Source organism: Blennius ocellaris (assembly GCF_963422515.1).
Source record: "Blennius ocellaris genome assembly, chromosome: 20".
Taxonomy (NCBI): domain Eukaryota; kingdom Metazoa; phylum Chordata; class Actinopteri; order Blenniiformes; family Blenniidae; genus Blennius; species Blennius ocellaris.
In genome coordinates, this window is record NC_137669.1 from 11,622,456 (window position 1) to 11,641,565 (window position 19,110).

The 19,110-nt window shown below is 40.9% G+C and overlaps 2 protein-coding genes across 3 annotated transcripts in view; both read right to left on the minus strand.

Moving 5' to 3' along the window:
• Nucleotides 1-1,139, minus strand: part of vps50 (VPS50 subunit of EARP/GARPII complex) — an 87,687-nt gene extending 86,548 nt beyond the window's left edge. For both annotated transcript variants that reach the window (XM_080515476.1, XM_080515475.1), the window contains exons 1-2: nt 1,002-1,139; nt 478-546 (exon numbers count right to left, since the gene is read on the minus strand). In XM_080515476.1, coding sequence (XP_080371602.1) covers nt 478-546; nt 1,002-1,034 — 102 coding nt within the window. In that variant the 5' untranslated portion in view covers nt 1,035-1,139. The remainder of the gene's footprint in view (nt 1-477; nt 547-1,001) is intronic.
• A 2,405-nt stretch (nt 1,140-3,544) lies between these two features.
• hepacam2 (HEPACAM family member 2) lies at nt 3,545-13,990 on the minus strand (the record flags this gene model as incomplete). Its single annotated transcript, XM_080516105.1, has 9 exons — nt 3,545-4,347; nt 4,454-4,527; nt 5,006-5,040; nt 5,133-5,154; nt 5,596-5,715; nt 6,652-6,945; nt 8,609-8,896; nt 9,006-9,365; nt 13,933-13,990. 9 exons carry the CDS (start codon nt 13,988-13,990, stop codon nt 4,237-4,239), a joined length of 1,362 nt encoding a protein of 453 aa, XP_080372231.1. The 3' UTR covers nt 3,545-4,236.
• Between the last annotated feature and the right edge of the window lie 5,120 nt (nt 13,991-19,110).

Consider the following 19,110-nt stretch of genomic DNA (forward strand, 5'->3'; position numbering starts at 1 on the left):
TACTTCAAAATTAGCAAAAAGCTGAACAAAGGTGTAAATTCATACACAATAGTACATTTAAAATTGGAGAGATTTTGTTGAGTCGCTTTGTAACGAACAAACCAGCCCAGTAAATTAAGTAAGTTATACCTTATTAGTATAGATGCAGTTTTGCCAAAGTAGCTCTAATTGTATGATTCAACCAGTTTAAACAAGTTCAAAACATTATGAAGACTAGATTTAAGATATCTGGACTTTTTGACACCTCAGACCCACATGAAGCCTGCAAAAGGTGCAGGAATTACAATATATGTTTCCACCATAACAATTTGATGTCTATTGCACAGGGAAAGCAATTGACTAAATATTTAGCAAGCAAAACAATGACTGTGAGAACACATCAGAGTGTATGTCAGAGAGATACAGTAAATGGTGAAGATGCATTAATCCCCCCTACTTAACAGCAACACCAGCCTAATCCTAATTCAGTAGTTTTACCTTGCTGGGGATCCTCAGGTTCTCCACAGGACTCAAGTCTGCCATGCTCTCCTGGGGGCTTTTCAGGCCCTGTCAAAATAACATCCAAGTCATACATCAAGTCAGTGTGTGTTTTTTTATTTATAGCCTGATCCCAATGTCGCACAGTTATACTGTTATTGCCCCCCATACTGCACACAACAGAAAGCGGAAGCGACGAGCAGATGAGTGTGGGAGATGTGTTGTGAAATATCACTACATGTGCAAACTACAGACTTCCCTTAATCGGTCAGTCTCCACTGTGATGCCATGTTGTTGTGCTCATCTTTACACGCGAACTTGGTATAAGTGCAAGGACAAGGCCAAGAGATAAGCAGGTCGTTCATGTGATCCATGCGCTCAAGATTAAACTGATGTTAGTTCGCCCGAATGAGCCTTTTAATGAGCCACACGATGAGCTGTCAAGTTAGCCCCTTAGCTCCGTTAGCTGTCATGCTAGCTGCCTGCCAGACAGATCAACAAGCAGCTCGGACTGGTTTGCTCACCTGACGGGTCATCAGAGACTTAATCTTCTGCATCGTAAGTCCGACTCGTGTCCGCGGGCAAACAGACTGGCTGAAGACTGAGCTTTGTGTTGCTGTCAACTATGCGGCTCCATCACTACGAGAAGGAAGCCATGGTTGACTGTCACGTGACGGGCAAGGCAGGAAGAGACGCAGTAACGCATTCTGGGAAATGTAGGTTTGGTTGCGTGTGCCCGCTGTAACACGGTAAAACTGTGACTAATACATACAAACTACACACAAGCTGAAAATATATGAGTGACACTGATTTGTTGTTCAGTTGTGAGAGAATTAAAAAAAACACGACAACAACACATACTTTGGAAAAACAATGCCACAAAAGCAGTGTAAACTGTTCATGTGATAGGTGCATAACTTCCACACACCACTGGGTGGTAGTAAATTAATAGAGACAAAAGGGGAATATAGAACGTTGATAGATGGATAGACAGATAGATAGACAGATAGATACATACATACATACATACATACATACATACATACATACATACATACATACAAATATGCATTCTTAAAAACATTATTTGATTTGAATATACCAAAGTAACACCAGTATGAGCAAATGCATATTTATAAGGACATATATGAAATTGTTAAATGATTGCATATTTAATTTTAACAAAAGATAAAATGCAGCTCTGAATCTATACACACTTTATTATCTGCTATACACAAGAACAGAAGTGTTGAATAGCTTACAGATGGAATACAGTAAAAGAACAAGAGGCAGAAAATGTCTGTACATAAAGCGCCCCAAGGTTTATAGAGTTTGATTCTTCACACAAAGTTTGCACTGTGTATGTTTGCTGTTGTCCTCATCTTTCATTCAATTGTGGTCCTACTTCTGAATCCAACTGTTTAGTAAACTACATTCACTTCAATAAGCAAGAGTAGCCATGCCGTGATGTGACGCAGTGCCATGTAGTTCAATCTCTGCCAAACAAGCAATTAGACCTAACGCTGCACTGCGAACTGTTCCAAATAATTACAAAAAAGATGCAGCCAGACTAATTCATCTTGCTCTGTAATTGCCCCCTTTAGGCGTTACGTCAAGCAGCTCTTGATTAAAAGCAGACAGCATGCAGCAGACAGCAGGTACTGTGAGCTCTAGTTCCTGGTTAATGATGCCTCAGGCTATTTCCCAGTCAAATGAAAGGTGAGGTCGCTCTCCTCAGGTGAATTTACTCCACTGTTGTTTGTTAGGCACTCATCCACAGTGTGGATCCTCCCTTAAAGCATACACTGAGGCGGAACAGATGGCAGCCCCTACCCGGAGATGCCACCACAAAGACAAGGCACACACAGTTGGTCAGTTCAGAAGCTATATTTAGACCTGGATTTAATAAACTACTTGTTGTTATGCAGGGCAGCATTATGATCAGCCACACTTTGCAAAGCACGATGAGAGGAGAGGATCATCTTGACTTTTCACATATGATTTATCAATTAAACAGTCATAGAATGACATAAACAATTATTTGTACAGTTATCATAATGTGCCAATAATATAAAATTTATGATACGTTGGTTTCTCTGTAATGGGAAATATTCTTAATAGGCTTTTGAAAGCGTTTTATTAGGGGGAGAAATCCAACAAGTATTAATAATTTTGTGTTTTATTTAAATTAATTTAGGTGTTTGTTTCATTTGTTGTGAAATTGACCAAAGCACTCAGCATGGGGCGAACATAATCAGGAGGCAGCAGGATGTTGGTAGTGAGTTGCATCATCCCAGAAACCAATAACCCTCTTTGGAAATACGACATCGGAAGGTTAAGGGAAACAAAAGAGATTCATCCCAAAGCAACCTCGACACTGACCTTATATTGTCTAATAACAACCCACCTATGAAAACATGGAAAATGTAAAGGTGCTCACGGACAGATAGATAGATGTATGTGCTGTATATACACTTAGAGAAAACAGACGCTTGAATGCTCTTATTCGCCTGTGACAAGATGTCAGCAGGAGCCGGTGGAGGGCACGCTGCCACATGCTGAACCATCCGTCTGTCGCTGCCTGTGTCTTCATCGCGCCAGGTACACAGCCTACCAAGACAACGGGCCTCGGAGAAATAGGCACACTGCAACAGTTTCTGCAATGATGAATTCGACTAGTTCAGAAGAGCGATCGCAGCCAAGACATCAGACAAAGACTGACTGTGAAGCAACAGAACAACTGACAGCTTTGCTGGCTTTTGCTTTTCTTTCTTTCTCTTGTTGTTTGTGAGGGTGTGTGAATGAACAAGTGTTCATTTCCAGTCATTGCTTCTTATCACCTTCCAATGAAGACAGGCAAACAGAAAGAGTAATAAAACTGAGGGAAAAAAAGAACTAAAGAGTGAAGGGCATTATTGTCTCGGTTTGGTTGTCGGCAACAAAAGCATATTTTTAAAAGAGGGAAGTAGTAAACAGTTATATCTTTAATAAAGTACAAAACAAACATGTGAATGCAAACTGTACAAATATTTACTGTTTCTTCATGATTTTTCATGGTTGAGCAATTCACAAGGACTTCTGTTGAGCAGGGGGGGAAATGCTACATTTGGGGAAATGGGGGTGAAAAAGGAAAGCAGGAAGAATAAATAGACAGAACCAAAACAAAGCGATAGACTATAACATATGAAGATTTAGCAAAATGATCCATGTGTACAGTATTTACAATTGACCTGAATAAATGTCATACAAGAAAAAAACATTCATTGCAACACTTCTCACAAAACGTATTTTTAGAAGGAAATATTACAATAGAAAGTCATTATTAATGATAAATCAGCATTGAAAATAATACACATTTAAATAATAAACAAAGTATTTTGAGCATCTTGTTGGTCTTCAACATAACTTGCATGGTTTAACAGACTCGTTTCTTTTAAACCAAAAGTTTTTTTTTTAATATATATATATAAAAGCAAGATAGTTCCATCTTCATTCAAACTTTCACATCAGAAATCAAAACTCACATACATACATTGTCATCTCACAGTAATGTCAGCAGAAGACATTGAAGATCTGTCTTAAGCTTCATGACAGCAGTGCATGATCGGGCTGTGTGTTCACACAAATCTCCTTCATCCCTTGTTGTGCAAAAAGAAAAAAGACGCTGGGCCACCAAAATCAGTGCTTCACACTCAGGCAACACAGATCCAAGAGAATAAAGCTAAACATGAGGCTCCATGGTGAAACGGACGCTTCTGGTTACTTCAGCAGACTTTGACTTGGGGTTTCAGGAACGTGTCGGATCACATCGTAAATGGTGGTGTGGATATCCTGAATTGACTCGAGGCGGGCCAGAGACCGGCACGATGCCTGATTGGAAAGAAACAAAGATTAAGATTTTCTTTTTTCTTTTTTTTCTTTTTTTCTTTTTTATAAATGAACATATACATGCATCAGTGTGCAAAATGTGAACTACCTGTGCAGATTCAGATTTCCCAGGTATGGAGACAAACTCGTAGATTCCAAAGTCTTCTGTTGCGTCCTCGTGACCTGTTGGCACATAATGTTGTGTTTATCTATCCGCCTACCTATCAAGCTTTACCGTATGGAGTATGTTACGGAACAATGAAGGTTAGAGCTACTGCAAACATGATAACTTCTTTAATCATTTTTTTACTTTTTTTACTTGAAGTTCCAACAATTTTAAGTTTGTTTACTTTAGAAACCAAATATTATTGTTGCATCGTCCTATTCCAGAAGTGTGAGGACAGCCTACAGAGTTTTAGTGGGGAATTTACCATCAAATTCTCTTCATCTGAGAAGATTATGCTTTAATATATTCTATAATTTGTTTGTGTGATATAAAGTGGACATCCCATCCTAAATATGGCAAATGGGTTGATTTACTCATGCCAAGTTAATATCTGTACTTACTAATTCATTTAGTTGGTGTTAGAATTTAGTTTTTGAGATATTTCACAATGATTTTGATATTCTTGTTCATAAGCACATAAAAATGATATTTTACCTGAACGATGTGGTCTTTTCTGCTCCGTAAATGGTCTGTCAATAAGGGCCAAAGAAAGAAGTTACTCAAAGCTTCAAGGCGGATTGAAGCTTTGTACATGTTTTCATTTCATATTTAAGTCTCTTACCTGTTGTAAATGCACATGAGCACTGTTGGAAAAAGAAAAGGCAAAATTAATTGTTGACAAATGTACAGATGAAGACAGGAATGGCATTTTTTTCCAAGTTAGTTATATTTAAGATTATTTCCACCATTCAGGGGCTTGTTGGAGCAAAATATTTTTATCAACCTAAAAACCATGGTGTTTGAATGCCGGGTTTCCCATTTAACATTATTTGAGGCACTGAAGAAAGGAGGATTAAGAATAGGGGTGTTGCATCCTCGTCCTGGAGGGCCACTGGCTTTCAAATATGAAACACCCAGAGCAGTATTATACAGAGATTTTATATATATATATATATATATATAAAATAAGGAAAAAAATTAAATCCCTCAGGATGGTGGGCCTCAAAGAAAAAGATTTGACACCACTGATATGTGTCAGAAAAACAACATGACAAAGCAGAAATAAAAGGAAGATGCTGTCTGACCTCTCTTAGGATGGCAGTTTCTCCTGAGGAAGAAGAGCAGCATACAGCCGATGACAAACAAAGAGCAGACAGTGATGACCGCCAGATGAGACACAGATTCACCCGCCTGGATGTGCTTCTCTTTCCGTGTTAGTAAACAAGAGAAGAAAAGGCTTGATATGAGCGGTGCATAAATCAAGATATGACCGTATACGGTTTGCATATATTGGGTGTCTAAATTGGCAGTGCGCAAGTTAACGTCAACAACTATTTACGAGAAGATTTCGTACAGATGCAGGGTCTTCAAAGGCTCGATCCTGTGGATATTTTCATCACTATCTCCTGCACGTTCATCAAAAGTCCAGTTTTTACTTATAAAACCATCTTCGCGAGTGTCTGATTGACACCGGTGAGTATATTCCAGATCCTCTAAAGTCTGAGCCATGTGTTGAGTTTAAGTATGGAACATGATTGTAAAATGTTGGTTAAAATTGTAGTCGCGTGAAGATCCTTTCGATAGATTTGGACGTCCATAAAATTATGACGAATGAGAAGACTTGTGTTGACTCCACAAACAGCATTTTAAATCATGTTCAGCGTCAGTCGAAATTACAATGTGCCATTCTCAGTATCTCCAAGGCAACATATCTATTTTGAAGATCAGCACACAGGCGAACTCCACATGCTATAAAACTTAGTCAACAAACACAACAGCTGTTATCCACTGTTGACTTTCCCAGCCAGTGAACTTTAATACAGGCAGCAGACGTTGGATCCTGGCAACAAAGATAAAACCGTGCATATTTTATCTTTTAACTATAACCTGCATTCTTTTTTTCTCTCTTTTTAAATTTTTTTTTACCTCTCATCTGTTTTGCTCCAGCCACAGTAGCATATCTGCCTGACTGTTCTCAAAGCCAGCCAGTGTTTGTCCTTTTGGCAACATGTATTTCTCAAAGCCCACCAAACTCTATTGCTTTTGGCACGGCGACCTGTTTACACAGTGTTTATCTCAAAAGACTACCAAAACCCTACCCACGCTCTGCTCCCTTCGGCCACGTTCCACCCTCTGCCCACCTGTTCCTAAGCTGGCCACCACCAGAGTGAACTGCGCCTCGTCTTGCTTCTGCGTCACATTGTTGAACGCGCGGCACAGGTACTGTTCCGCCTGGGCCAGCTTGTAGGAGCGCACTTCCAGCCACGGGCCCTTGGTGACGACCTGGGTCGTGTTCTTGGAGATCCAGACGTAGCTGTTGGGGGGGTTGGAGTCGGCCTGGCATTTGAAGAAGACCCGCTCTCCGGGGTTGATGGTGAACACCTCCCCCGTCCGCAGGCCCTGGACGGAGCTCACCTCCAGATTGTAGGGGCCATCTGTGTGGGGAAACATTTCAGTTCATTCTGGGGATACTGCTACCCAAGTCTCATTGTAATCGGCAGTGGACAGAGGCAGGAAACAAGAAAAACGTACAAAAAAGTGCCACAGGTAGTAAAGTGTCAAACTTAACAACTATCGGGCCTCTGTGGAGTTTCAATGTTCTTGCCGGGTGCCAGTTTTCTCATCATGAGTATTATTTGAGGTTGCAGTGAGCACCACATTTTAAAAAGTCAGCACCATCGGAGATCAGCCAAATCAGACCAGTGTACGACGAGGCCATATCAGTGCTGTCAGTGTGTGGGACTTGTGCGGGTGGACGAGAGCATCGCCGAATGTGTGCTGGCACACAACATGCAACAGAGACACCAAGCGACTCGTCATTAAAGAGAAAGAAACATTTTAAAATGTCTTTTCCAACACAGTTACAGTAATCCAAGCAAGCGCTTCCAAATAACAAGTGAATGACAGAAAGGTTCTTGCGTAACTTCATGTAAGATACATCTTTTTTTTTTTCTTTTTTCTATGGAGCTACAATTTTACCCATAATGTCACATCGTAATTTGGCATAAACCGAAGGCTTTCTTGAAACAAAAGCCTTCAGAGAAAAGAAATGCTAATGACATGACTGATTCTTTCCTGGCTGCAGGAACAAAACGTTGCAATTTTACTTTGTGTGCGTACTGAGATCCATCCATCGATCCAGTTTCTATGACAACTCAGGCTCAGACAATCCCACATCACAATGGTCGAGAGGCAGGGTACACCCCGGGCAGGTCGCCAGGGCAGACACAAATACACATTCACAACTCGGCTCAATTTGAGAAAACCAATTAAGCCAACAACCATGTCTTTGGTTTGTATTAGAAGGAGTATTCGAAGCACCTGCACGGGAACAACATGCAAACTCCACACAGAAACCCCATGACCCTGGAAAATGTGAATGAAATATTTAACTGCAGATTTCTTATCCTCGAGAAGATCCTCGCTATGATTTTACATGAGCTGGTTAGCGAGTTCAGTTTCACCGAACAAAAGCCCAGTGAGGTTTATCAGAGCATCTACGCCCTTCGTGACCGAACAGACAAGCACTATGAGATAAGTCAGCTCTTATGCAAATAACATCGCATAAGAGCCACGTGCCTTCGGCCGTCTGTAAGGCTGATCTCAATGAATTTACATAGTTGTGAATATACCGAGTGCATGTGTGTGATGGGAAAAATTAGAGTATGAGCGTTGCTATTATGATATTCTTTACAAGTTAGAGAAAAAAAAGATATTTAACAGACTACAAGAATTTCCGGCCATAGACTTTGTCATGATGGAAAATCCGACTTTAGGTATAGAAATGTCAAATGAAACTGCTGTACACAGAAATCACAGAATTATTTTGGTGCATCAAAGTCCACTGAAAAAGCAGAGAACTATCAGACGTTCATATACATCACTAATAAAACCATGTTTTCACATTTAACGGGTGGAATTAATGGAGGAAAAATATTTAGGAAAAGACTTAAACCAGAAATCAGCATGGACCAATAACATTTCCTCAAAAGTTCGACACTGCTGGTCTGATGCCAAATGTGTTGAACTATGTTGATCTATACTGGTGATCTACGTTGGGGAGCGACGGTCATGAAATGGACAGATTTGTTTCCTCACAGTAGACATTGAGATCCAGAGTTCTGCTGTCCCCGCCCCGGCTCACGGGGTTGCTGGCCACACATCGATAGCTTCCCTTGTCCCCCTTTTTCACGGGGCTGATCAGCAGTGTGGAGTTGTCTCGGGAGAAGTGGTATCTCTCACTGGGAACCAGCGAGACATTATCCCTGAGCCACCGGAACACAACCCGTGTTCCTTTCCCAACAGAACAAGTCCACGTTACATTCGCCTTATCCTCAACAACCGCATGTGTTGGGCGCTTTGCTATGACTGGAGTCGACACAGGGACTGAGAAAAAAAAACAAAAAAAAACAAGACAAAACTGTCAATGTGGAGCCATGTCTAGTAAATATCATTAAACTCTTCAACAAATAAATATTAAAACATGAGAACTCACCGTCCACTGTAACATTAACACTTCTCTCCTCCTTGATGACCTGTCCGGTTTTGTTGTGAAACTCTATGTTGAGGCTCAGATGATAAGTCCCTTCATCGCCTTGGCTTAAATTCTGGATCAGCAGAGAGATGTTGGGTTCTCTGAAGAGGACGCGGTTGCGGTATATCATGTCAGTGATTGCAGTTTCTTTGGTAAACGTCACCAGCGTGGTCCTGGTGCCGCTGAGCTTCATGTGAGACCAGGTGCCCTGGATCTCAGCGTCTTCCAGCGGAAAGAGAGTCTCCACAAACAGGAACAGTGGATTCCCTTCAATGCCATGATGAACCAGCGAGGGCATGTGTATGTATTCAGAGCTGATCTCTGAAGTGGAAAGAGTTGGGTGGGGGGAAAAAAAGGAGTTAATGTATAGTTACTGTGAAGTCTCTGAAATATCAGATTTCATACAGAACAAGCTTGTTTCAGCATGCATTCGTACCATTTTACAATCCCTTCATCCATCTCCTATAGTGCGTATTCCAAGTCAGAATCACTGTGGGCTGCAGCCAATTCCTGAATAGCTCAGCAGCCCATCACAGGGCTAACTCTCATTTTTACACCTACAGGCAATATAGAGTGACTAGTGAACCTCAAAATGCTTCTTTTTTTTTTGGAGCATGAGAGAAAATCAAATTAGCCAAAGAAAGATTCTGCACTTGAAGGCCTCATCAGATTCCTCCTCATCATTACACTAAAGAGTCAACGTTACATTATTATAGAGATAAATATTGTAATTCAGAACTGTAAATGTTACCACAGTCTTTATTTTATTCTGATTCAGGTCTTTTCTCAGTCTGTTGGTTTCGTACGTGGCAGACTTCTTTCCTGTTACTGTCTGGCTCACCTTGACTGTCAAGTCTCCATTCCCTCTGTACGAATAAGTATCTGTGTTCTATCTTTGTCCTGTCTGTTTAGTTTTTAATCTTTGATCTTGTCCTGACAGAAGCTGCATTTGTAATTTCTGGATAACCTGCTGCACTTTTGGTTAGTTTCCCCACAGTCTGACCGGTATTATCATGTTATACCTTGAAATCCGTGTGCGTTTCATATGTTTTGACAAAATGGATACATGAAAGGAAAATGTTAATTCCAGACCAACGTCGCTTACCTCCTCGGACAAATAAAAAGACTACATGATCCTGAGAGGATAATATCAGATTTTTAAACTTGAATGACTTTTTGGCGGCAGTATTATAAATTGTATAAACATCTCTGATGGAGTGGATTTGGTAGACATTTGGAGCTGTCTCATTTCACTGTTTTCAATCTCTGCCAACTTCATTGGTGAATAATTCTGAGCTGCTAAATGTTCCACTATTCATTACAGTTGCTACATTTGTGTGGCAAAGCATCAATTCAAATGATTACTCCTTGCATAAATAAGAACATAGATCAACAGTATTTCACATACATTAGATGTTTCATGAAACTAATTGATTGCTGCGATGTAGAAGAGAGGCCAAATATCTGCAATATCTATTTATAAAGTACCAATCAGCTTAGCACCTGATTGACAATATGAATGTAACGCAAAGCTAGAACATCAATATTCTGGAGCAAATCTGGCCCATTCAGAAATGTAGCCTACGGAGGGGAGATGTCTTGAGCGAAACACAAAAACGTTCTTTTTTTATGGTGGCTTGGTATCTTAGTCCACGCTGAGTGAATCATAAAAATAGGGCAAGCCCCCATGTTGATTTTTATCATTCTGCACTGAATAGGAGAAAATACTGCGGAGAAAAGAAATGACGAAGAGGACGAACAAAAAAAGTGTGGGTTTTCTCAAAACAATCATTAATGGTTTTTGACAACAATGAAATGTTGCTGTTCTCATTTTGCATCCTTACAATGAAGTCTTGTCATCTTGAGGCACAGCCTATTGAACTGAGTCCTTGGTTGGTGGCCACATTATTCACAGCACAGCCGTCTCTCTTTACTCCTTGTTACTCTACATATCCCTGTTGTGTTTTAAAGAGGACGTATAGAGATTTCCAGTGATACAGCTTATGATTTACTGGGATTCTGGACCACACATTGAAAAGGAAATTGCAAAAGCAGAAAATCATCGAGTGCCACTTTATCTTTAAATAATTCTGGATATGACCAAAATAACAAACAGCAACTGAGACAGCAATAGACACCACCTGTTGTATTAAGGCTGTATTGCATATTAATCACTGTTAATTAGTGGACACATAAAAAAAAGGAATACTGTTACAATTTATTTAATTTACTACTTAAAAATGACTACCTTGAAAAGTTTCTTGTGCTTTGCTGTTAGTTGTCTTTCATATTGAAGATGTCTTAATAAGGTGCTCGTGGCTAAATTGTTGTGACACATCAGCTGTCAGCACTGTGTGGGGCAGTGGAAGAACTGACTCATTCATAAGGCTCAGTTGGAGTTTACATGGTTAAAAGGAAGTCAGATGGTGGCACACAAACATTGATTTGGTCTGCATGAGTCAGTCATTGTTAGTGTCTGAAATTTTCAAAGACAGGCCCTCAAGTGAGGAGGGGGGTAATTCAGGTATGCAGTACTGAACATAACACCTGTTCTTGAAGGAATGAATAATTAACTATCAACATGCAGACGTGTCTTATGACAGTAATCTAACTGGGGGCGCGATAAGCCCAGTGAAACTTCAGTTAGAACTGTGTTATTCATTTAATTAGTTGGGTTTTTTTTTTTAAATCAGACACTGGTGCAACATTGTCAAAAGTAATGGAGGTAGTAATGTTACACATTACTTTACGACAAGTTATTTTCAACACTGACGTTAATACAGGAAAAAATATCCCCAATCCAACGAGCCAATAGTGTCGGGCCAACAAGCAACTTCATTTGACAAATGAAGTCACCTGTGTTTTGATAGTCTAATCAAATAATCTGCATCCTAGTCTTCAAACTGTCTAGGTCCTGAAAGTGTAGTAAGTTAATATTGACCCAGCTCCCTACAGAGTTGTTGTCAGACAAGAATGAGGCTTCTCTCTGATCCACACTCGTCCCTGAACAAACGTCCGCGCTCTCTGAGGTAACTACAACTGTTGATCTGTTGCACCTTGCAGTATGTTTATTCTCTGCCTGGTTGCCAGGGAAGTTTGTTCGCTGGTTACAGGAACCAAAAACAAAAGATATAATAAGTTATCGATGTTTTGCCGTGTCGGCTACAGATTTGAATGAAATGCTTTGACTGGATTTGACACCGAATTAAAATATCACCATCTGTTGGTTAGTAATTTTTAATTCATTGAATTTCTTCCGGTCTGAAAGGCATCTTTCTACTGAGATGTGACCCCTGCTCGTTTGACATTTTAAAGTCAAAAAGTGAGGCCAAACGCTGGTGTCTGTGTGGCTGCCAGGTTGAGTTAAGCAGCAGCATGTGAGTAGGCAGCGCTACTGTGAAACAAACTTACGAAAACCTCACAGTTTTCTGTTCATAGTAATCTCCTTCTCACTTCTGTCTCTGAAACTTCTCTCTTTCTGTTTTCAGATGCACAGATTGACAGGATAATAGTCATGACAAACTGTTAGGTTGTTTTCCTTCTCTTTTTGTTTAATTAATAGAAAATGTGTGGGGAGAAAGCAGGATCCTGACACAAAACAAGCAGAGAAAAGTAAAGTTTGAGTTTTCCTTCTCCGCCTATGTCATTCGTCAAATGTGTACTTGTCAGGCAGGTCCCTGTGGACCCAGTGGCCAATGTTGTTGATTACAATAGATCCACTGTGTGTCTGCTGTTATGTCCTAAATAATACAACCATTGCGGACGTTCTTACAGCAAGTTCCAGGCGAACTGGCCCTCCGGCCGGGCTCTTTGTCTGTGAGCGTGTGTGTGTGTGTGTGTGTGTGTGTGAGTGTGTGTGTGTGTGTGTGTGTGTGTGTGTGTGTGTGTGTGTGTGTGTGTGTGTGTGTGTGTGTGTGTGTGTGTGTGTGTGTGTGTGTGTGTGTGTGTGTGTGTGTGTGTGTGTGTCAGTAGCAGGCGTGTGCCTGTGTTTACACCAGCTGAGAGCCGGTGGAAGAGGCAGAGGGAGAAGCCCGCTCCTTCACTGTTGTCCCCAAACACTATGGATATTGTTGTGGTGATAGAGAGGAGATTACTATGACAATGGGCCATCTTTCATTCAGTAGCTGTGCCCACACACCTAGATTCAAACAGCTACATGTGGAGACCCACAAGCACCTGCTTCTTATCACCCTCACACGTATCCAAGCTGTTTGGATACTAAATAAAGTCAGCGGGTGCGTGTCCCAATGCCAACATGTCCTTTTTCATTGTCAGATAAGACCAATTGAGCTCCTCAAGGAGGGGTAATGATAGAAACATCAAAGCAGGGGATAGTCGACTTTTAAGACACTTTTCTGTTGGATTTATCTTCCGGCTTGAGCGCACGTACGTGTTATCTCTGAGTCACAGAGATGTGGTTGAGGTCACTTCTCCTTTCCACTGACCCCGTCTGTGTGCCTTTACTTCCAGCAAACAGGAGAAGAGCTAATTTTGTAAAGTCACGCAGTGGTGACTATGGAAAGAACATGCAAAACAAGCACGGAGAGTCTGCAGAAGAAGCACAAGACTCGACCGAAAAGAGACGGGAGAGGAGACAAAGTGCGTCTGGAACAATTATAGTTTCAAGTGAGAGGATTTTATTCTATAAAAAGCCTTGGAAAGACTTTTTTGTGCCAGCAATAACCGATTTCTCTGCCATTCCAATTTTTGTGAAGTTTTTCTCAAAATCAAATCCATTAGAGATGAGAGATTTACATAAACATTCTTGCGCTGCCCACCGCCATCAAACTTCCTTGACTCACCCCTCAGTTTTACCTCACAGCCAAGCGAAGACAGCCGCCTCGCTGCATCAAAACAACACTGTCAACTCCAGCGCAGCGTCACTCACCTGTCAGGGTGAAGAGAACAGAGCAGACGTACAGCGCTGTTCTTCCTGTGGCCTCCATGGCATCTTACCCTCTTGGGGGATCTGTGGGACTTCTGACAGGCAAACGGTGAGTGCAAGGCTGTAAGACGGAGGAGAGGACTGGAAGAGAAAGAGGTGGTGGTGAAGAAGGAGGAGGAGGACAGTGAGGAGGAGGAGGAGAGAAATGTGACTGGTTGTGGCGACAACATTTGCCAGGGAAATGAGAGGCGCTTGCTTTGCTGCACGCAGTTACAGACTCCTCCCTTGTGACACCGGGAGTAAGAAGAGGTCCACCTGGCAGAGGCACAGCACAGTATCATCGTCATACATACATGCACCGAGTAGCCCCGGGGGGGTGAGGATTTCACCGTGTCAAGGAGAATCTGAGATGCGAAACTGTAAAAGGATAGCTGAATGGAAAGTGCTCCTTTACATTATGACACGCCAGCTGTCGAGGCGCTCAGACCTCCGGGCTGTGAAACAAAGGTTTTGACCGCTAACATCAGAGTTCGGCTGAGTTACAGAGCTTTCGGCGGGGAAATCAGCTCCTCCGCCTTCAATGATTTTGTCAGTTTCTAGAATAAGAGAACAAAATAGGTACATACAGTGATGATGGAGTGAAACTGGCTGAGGAATGTCGGTACCTTCAGGATAGAGCCCTGTATCAGTTTCAGAGAGATGGCCTGATCGTGCCATGCAGTGGCTGCCTCTCTCGGCTCAGAAAGTGAAGGTTCCCACCTTCATGTTCAAGTTGAGCTGAGGGGTCTTTCCGGAGCCATATTGTTTACATGGTTTTTCTCCAGATACTCAAGGTTTCTTCCACTGTTCAAAAAAACATGTTTGAGGTTTATGTTTGAGCCTAAATTGTCCATAGGTGTGATTTTAACTATGACTATGTGTTTGTGTTTGACCTGTGTTGGACTGGTGATTCCAGGATGTATCTTGTTTTTGCCTGTCTTTAACCAACTGCAGCCCCCTGTGAAGTTGAACGATGGAGTATGTGAGACTGATAAACGGCTAACATGAAAACATTTTCACATTGTTTTTCCTTCTTCAGGGGGGGGATTGTGGAGTAGAAAATGATGCCAATGAATCAGATGAAAACTTAAAAAGCAATATTTATCGTTGTACATAAACTTACCTCAAGGTATTAGATTTTTTTTTCCCAAGGGAATCAGTATGGGACTGTCTCTCCTCAAAATCCCTCAATGGTCCATGAAAGGCTGATTAAAGGAAATCAACAACTTGGTGGGGTGAATTGATTTCCACAATAATTACTGTATATCCTCGAATTTTATTCAGTGCACAGAATTTCTCAAGTGTTTCATGCAGGAGTCTTTCTCTCTCTGTGCGCCCGTCCTCAGAAAGGCTGTGGTTAACTTGGAACTGAACTGCACTCTGGATGAATTCATCTATTGTAAGCTGCATAAATAAGTGCCTAGTTTGGTGGTGGCACCATTAAAGACGCTGATTATGTATTTTTTCCACTGGTGTGCACTTCATCATGGGATTCTTTTCACTGGGAGAACCAAGGCCAGTGATTAATGCTTCAGACTAAGTTTTTATGTTCTATTTTCATACAAATAGAGTTTTTGTTGATCAGAACACATGATCTGACAAATTTGACATGGATTCATATCTCAAGGAGCTATCAAGCTGTGTTTGGTCTATGTTGTACAAATTTAACTTTGCTAAGAAAATGAACACTGCACAGACGATATTGGATAAATCATTTCATAAAATACATTTCTGGACACATAAAATTGGATCTTCCTCAAACTTTCTTATCTTCGGCCAGTGCACTTATTTATTCTCCTCCTGCAAGTTTCTTTTTCACCTTTAGATGGAGTCAATGCACCATAAACGCTCTGTGGTCTCCCATTGAATGCGAAATCACCTGTCCAGCAAAATAAACCGGATTCAAATTTAGTTTATTTTCTTTTTCTATTTGCCAGCAGTAATTAATCATCATCACCATCCAAATGTTTGATTTGGATGGTGAACCTGTAATAGAAAAAAAAATCTCAATTCTGAACTTCTATGAGCAGTTTGATAAAGCAGAGTTATATTTCTGTCTCATTATTTTTTTAATACTTTTCAAGAGACCTGTTGAAGGATTTAATCAGTGACTGTAAAAAAAAACTAAAATAAAAAAAAGCCAATCAAACAGGACAAAGAAAATTAAAATAATAGTATTTTTTGATCATCATCAATCAGTCCAGCGTTCATCTTAATGGCTAAAATCTGAAACAGTTCTTCACTCAACTTACTTTCCTCTACTTCTATTGATATTTTTTTTTATTAATGTCAGACATTCCCCTTTAAATGGCATGTTTTATGTTTTTATTCATCTATCCAATATCATTAAGCTTTTTAAATATACTTCTGCATATAGCAATCCAAGTTTGACATTTATGGGAAGAAGAATTGTGGCGTTTTCCAGGTGCACAATAACATCTTGATTTACAAACAAGCAAAATAAAGTGTTGACGGTGTGGCACCATCACCTCACAGTGAGAATATCACCAGTTCAAGTCTGGCTTCAGTGCTATTTTTGTGGAATATCTAATCTACCAATAACCTACATGTCACTGCTGTGAATCCTGACCCTGTGACCCTTGACCTCCACCAGCTCCCCCGACACGGCTCTGCAGCAGCCCACTACCCGTGGTATAGGCAGTTAAGGTTAACTATGAATAGGGTGACTTCAATTCTCCAAAGGAATCCATAAAATGTGCTTTTATGAGGCTTGCCAGGGTAGATTCTATTTATTGGAAAGCCTGGTTTGGCCTCTTTTGGACCACCTTTGCAAAACCAGAACTCGCCAGCCGAACGACACACCCACGCGGCCTCAAATGGGGGCCCTCTTGCTGTGTTAAAATATGTCACATTTTCCATTTTCAGCCTCCCAGTCTTTGACTGCCACATTTCACCACAGCTCTGGACTGGTTGCCTCCTGCAGCCTCCTACTGTTCCTCCACCCACTGATCACATTATCCCTTTCTCTGCATTCTTCCTTGTGGTACTAAATGATTTTCCTGCTTTTCTTTTCAGGCCTAACAAATGAACATTTTCTCTCGTTGGTTGTACTTTCTCTGTTTTTCCTGTACACTGGCATTTCATATTTGATTCTTTCTTGTTCTGGTATCATCTCATTCTTTTCCATTTATCTTTTGATTCTCCTCTCTTGCTCATTCCTCTATTCTTCGACTAGCCTTGGCTTCCAGCTGCAGACAGTCAGAGCAGACACAGCACACCAGCCCACATCAAGGCTGCACTATTGGCACACGAGCGTCCATGTGCATGTGTGTATGCATGTGTGTGGTTACAGTGGGGCCACATGGGGTGTCATTGGCTTACAGTGACATACATTAGGTGCCTATATAGTATTTCCTCAGTCACTGTGATTAAAAAGAAGTAAATACAGGGAAAACAATGGTGTAATAGAAGAGGCCCCCTCAGTTTCACCAGAGAGGATGTTGAAGTTCACTGTGACCACACACACAATGTCACAAACATGCACCTATATACATATATTCGCATTGTCCCATATTGAAGAGGAGTTCACGGCAACAGGCCGCGGCCCATCACAACCAATTACTGTGCAAACAAAAGAAGAAGAGGGGGCGTACAAATTGAGGTTGAGGCTGGCAGATAAAATGTTAGTCCATTGCTAAAAGTGAACAAAGAAAGAGAGAATGGAGTTAAGTGAAACTGTGAGGGAACTAAGAAGAGGGGCGGGACCTCTGCATATCCTTTGCGTGATGTGATTGGATGGCAACATTTCATTCACTTGCAGATTTATAACAGTGGGAAACGCAGACTGTTGGACACACATGCTGCATAGTGTGCGTGATAGTGTATGTGTGTGGGTGTATGCCAGCACATGCTTTCTGCTGGACCTCATTTGTGAACATAATTTGTTTTTACTGCTGTACCATTGAACCCTTCTCTCACTCTGACTGCTGTTGCTCCTGTTCTACCTTCTCTTATATATATATATATATATATATATATATATATATATATATATATATATATATATATATATATATATATATATATACAGAGAGAGATAGAGAGAGTGTGTGTGTGTGTGTGTGTGTGTGTGTGTGTGTGTGTGTGTGTGTGTGTGTGTGTGTGTGTGTTATAAGAGCCTCACCCCACTAACGCATTCCACTATCTTGCGCCCACGCACTCACCATGTGACCCGCAGTCAATGACAGGAAATAAGCTGATGTCAAATCCTGCTGCCTGCAACCCAGATCCTCTTCTGCTTCCAGTCAAAGACTCAGCCTTGTGTGCTCAAAACACACCCACAGCACAAGACTCAACAATAAACCTATAGGGACAAAACCGCATTTTTATGCAGGATGCACGACTTCCCACTGGTATAACTTGTTTCCCTAAATCTAAAGGCCGGCGGTGAATTTTTCCAACTTCCTTTCAGTCATCTTTACCCTAACATTGTGATGTTTCTTTTTCACTCTGACATTCATTGTTAGCCTTGTGTATTTGCTGTTTTATTTCTACTTTCTGACATGTCATGGTATAGTCATGGTATAGTTTAATCACTATGTTGACATTTTAATTGCCTTCGTCTGAAATGATGGAAGATGCAGATTAGCAATGTTCTCAGGTAGCTTACCTCTGTGAGCAGAGACTGTCTTCGGGATTATTGATTTGAAGGATTGGATTTCAAAATATATTTGACGCATTTGGACTGATTATTAAGTGTATTTGACACAAAACATAAGATGTTAAGTTTATTTGACACAAAAACATAAACATTGGTAGCTGGCCAGAGCGTAAACTCAACAGGGGCACGCCGTGCACCCGCTCAGATATGGTCTTCAGAAATATGGGTTTCAGAAATGTATGACTGAAACAAATAAGACAAAAAAAATAAATTACAAATTCTTTTAAAAATATAAACCTAAGTAGCAACCTTTTTATACTTGAAACAACTGAGTAAACCTCAAAATGGCCCCAAAATACACCAACTTCAAAAGCAGGAACAGTGGTTATGAAAACTGACTGCGTTTCTAAAGTCAACTGTCAGAACAGGGGTTCAATCCTTCAGTCTGTGGCTTTGTGCAGGTCCCCAGTATGCATGCTAAAGAAATAAGACTTAATATTTTGGTCCGAAACATCAGCCTT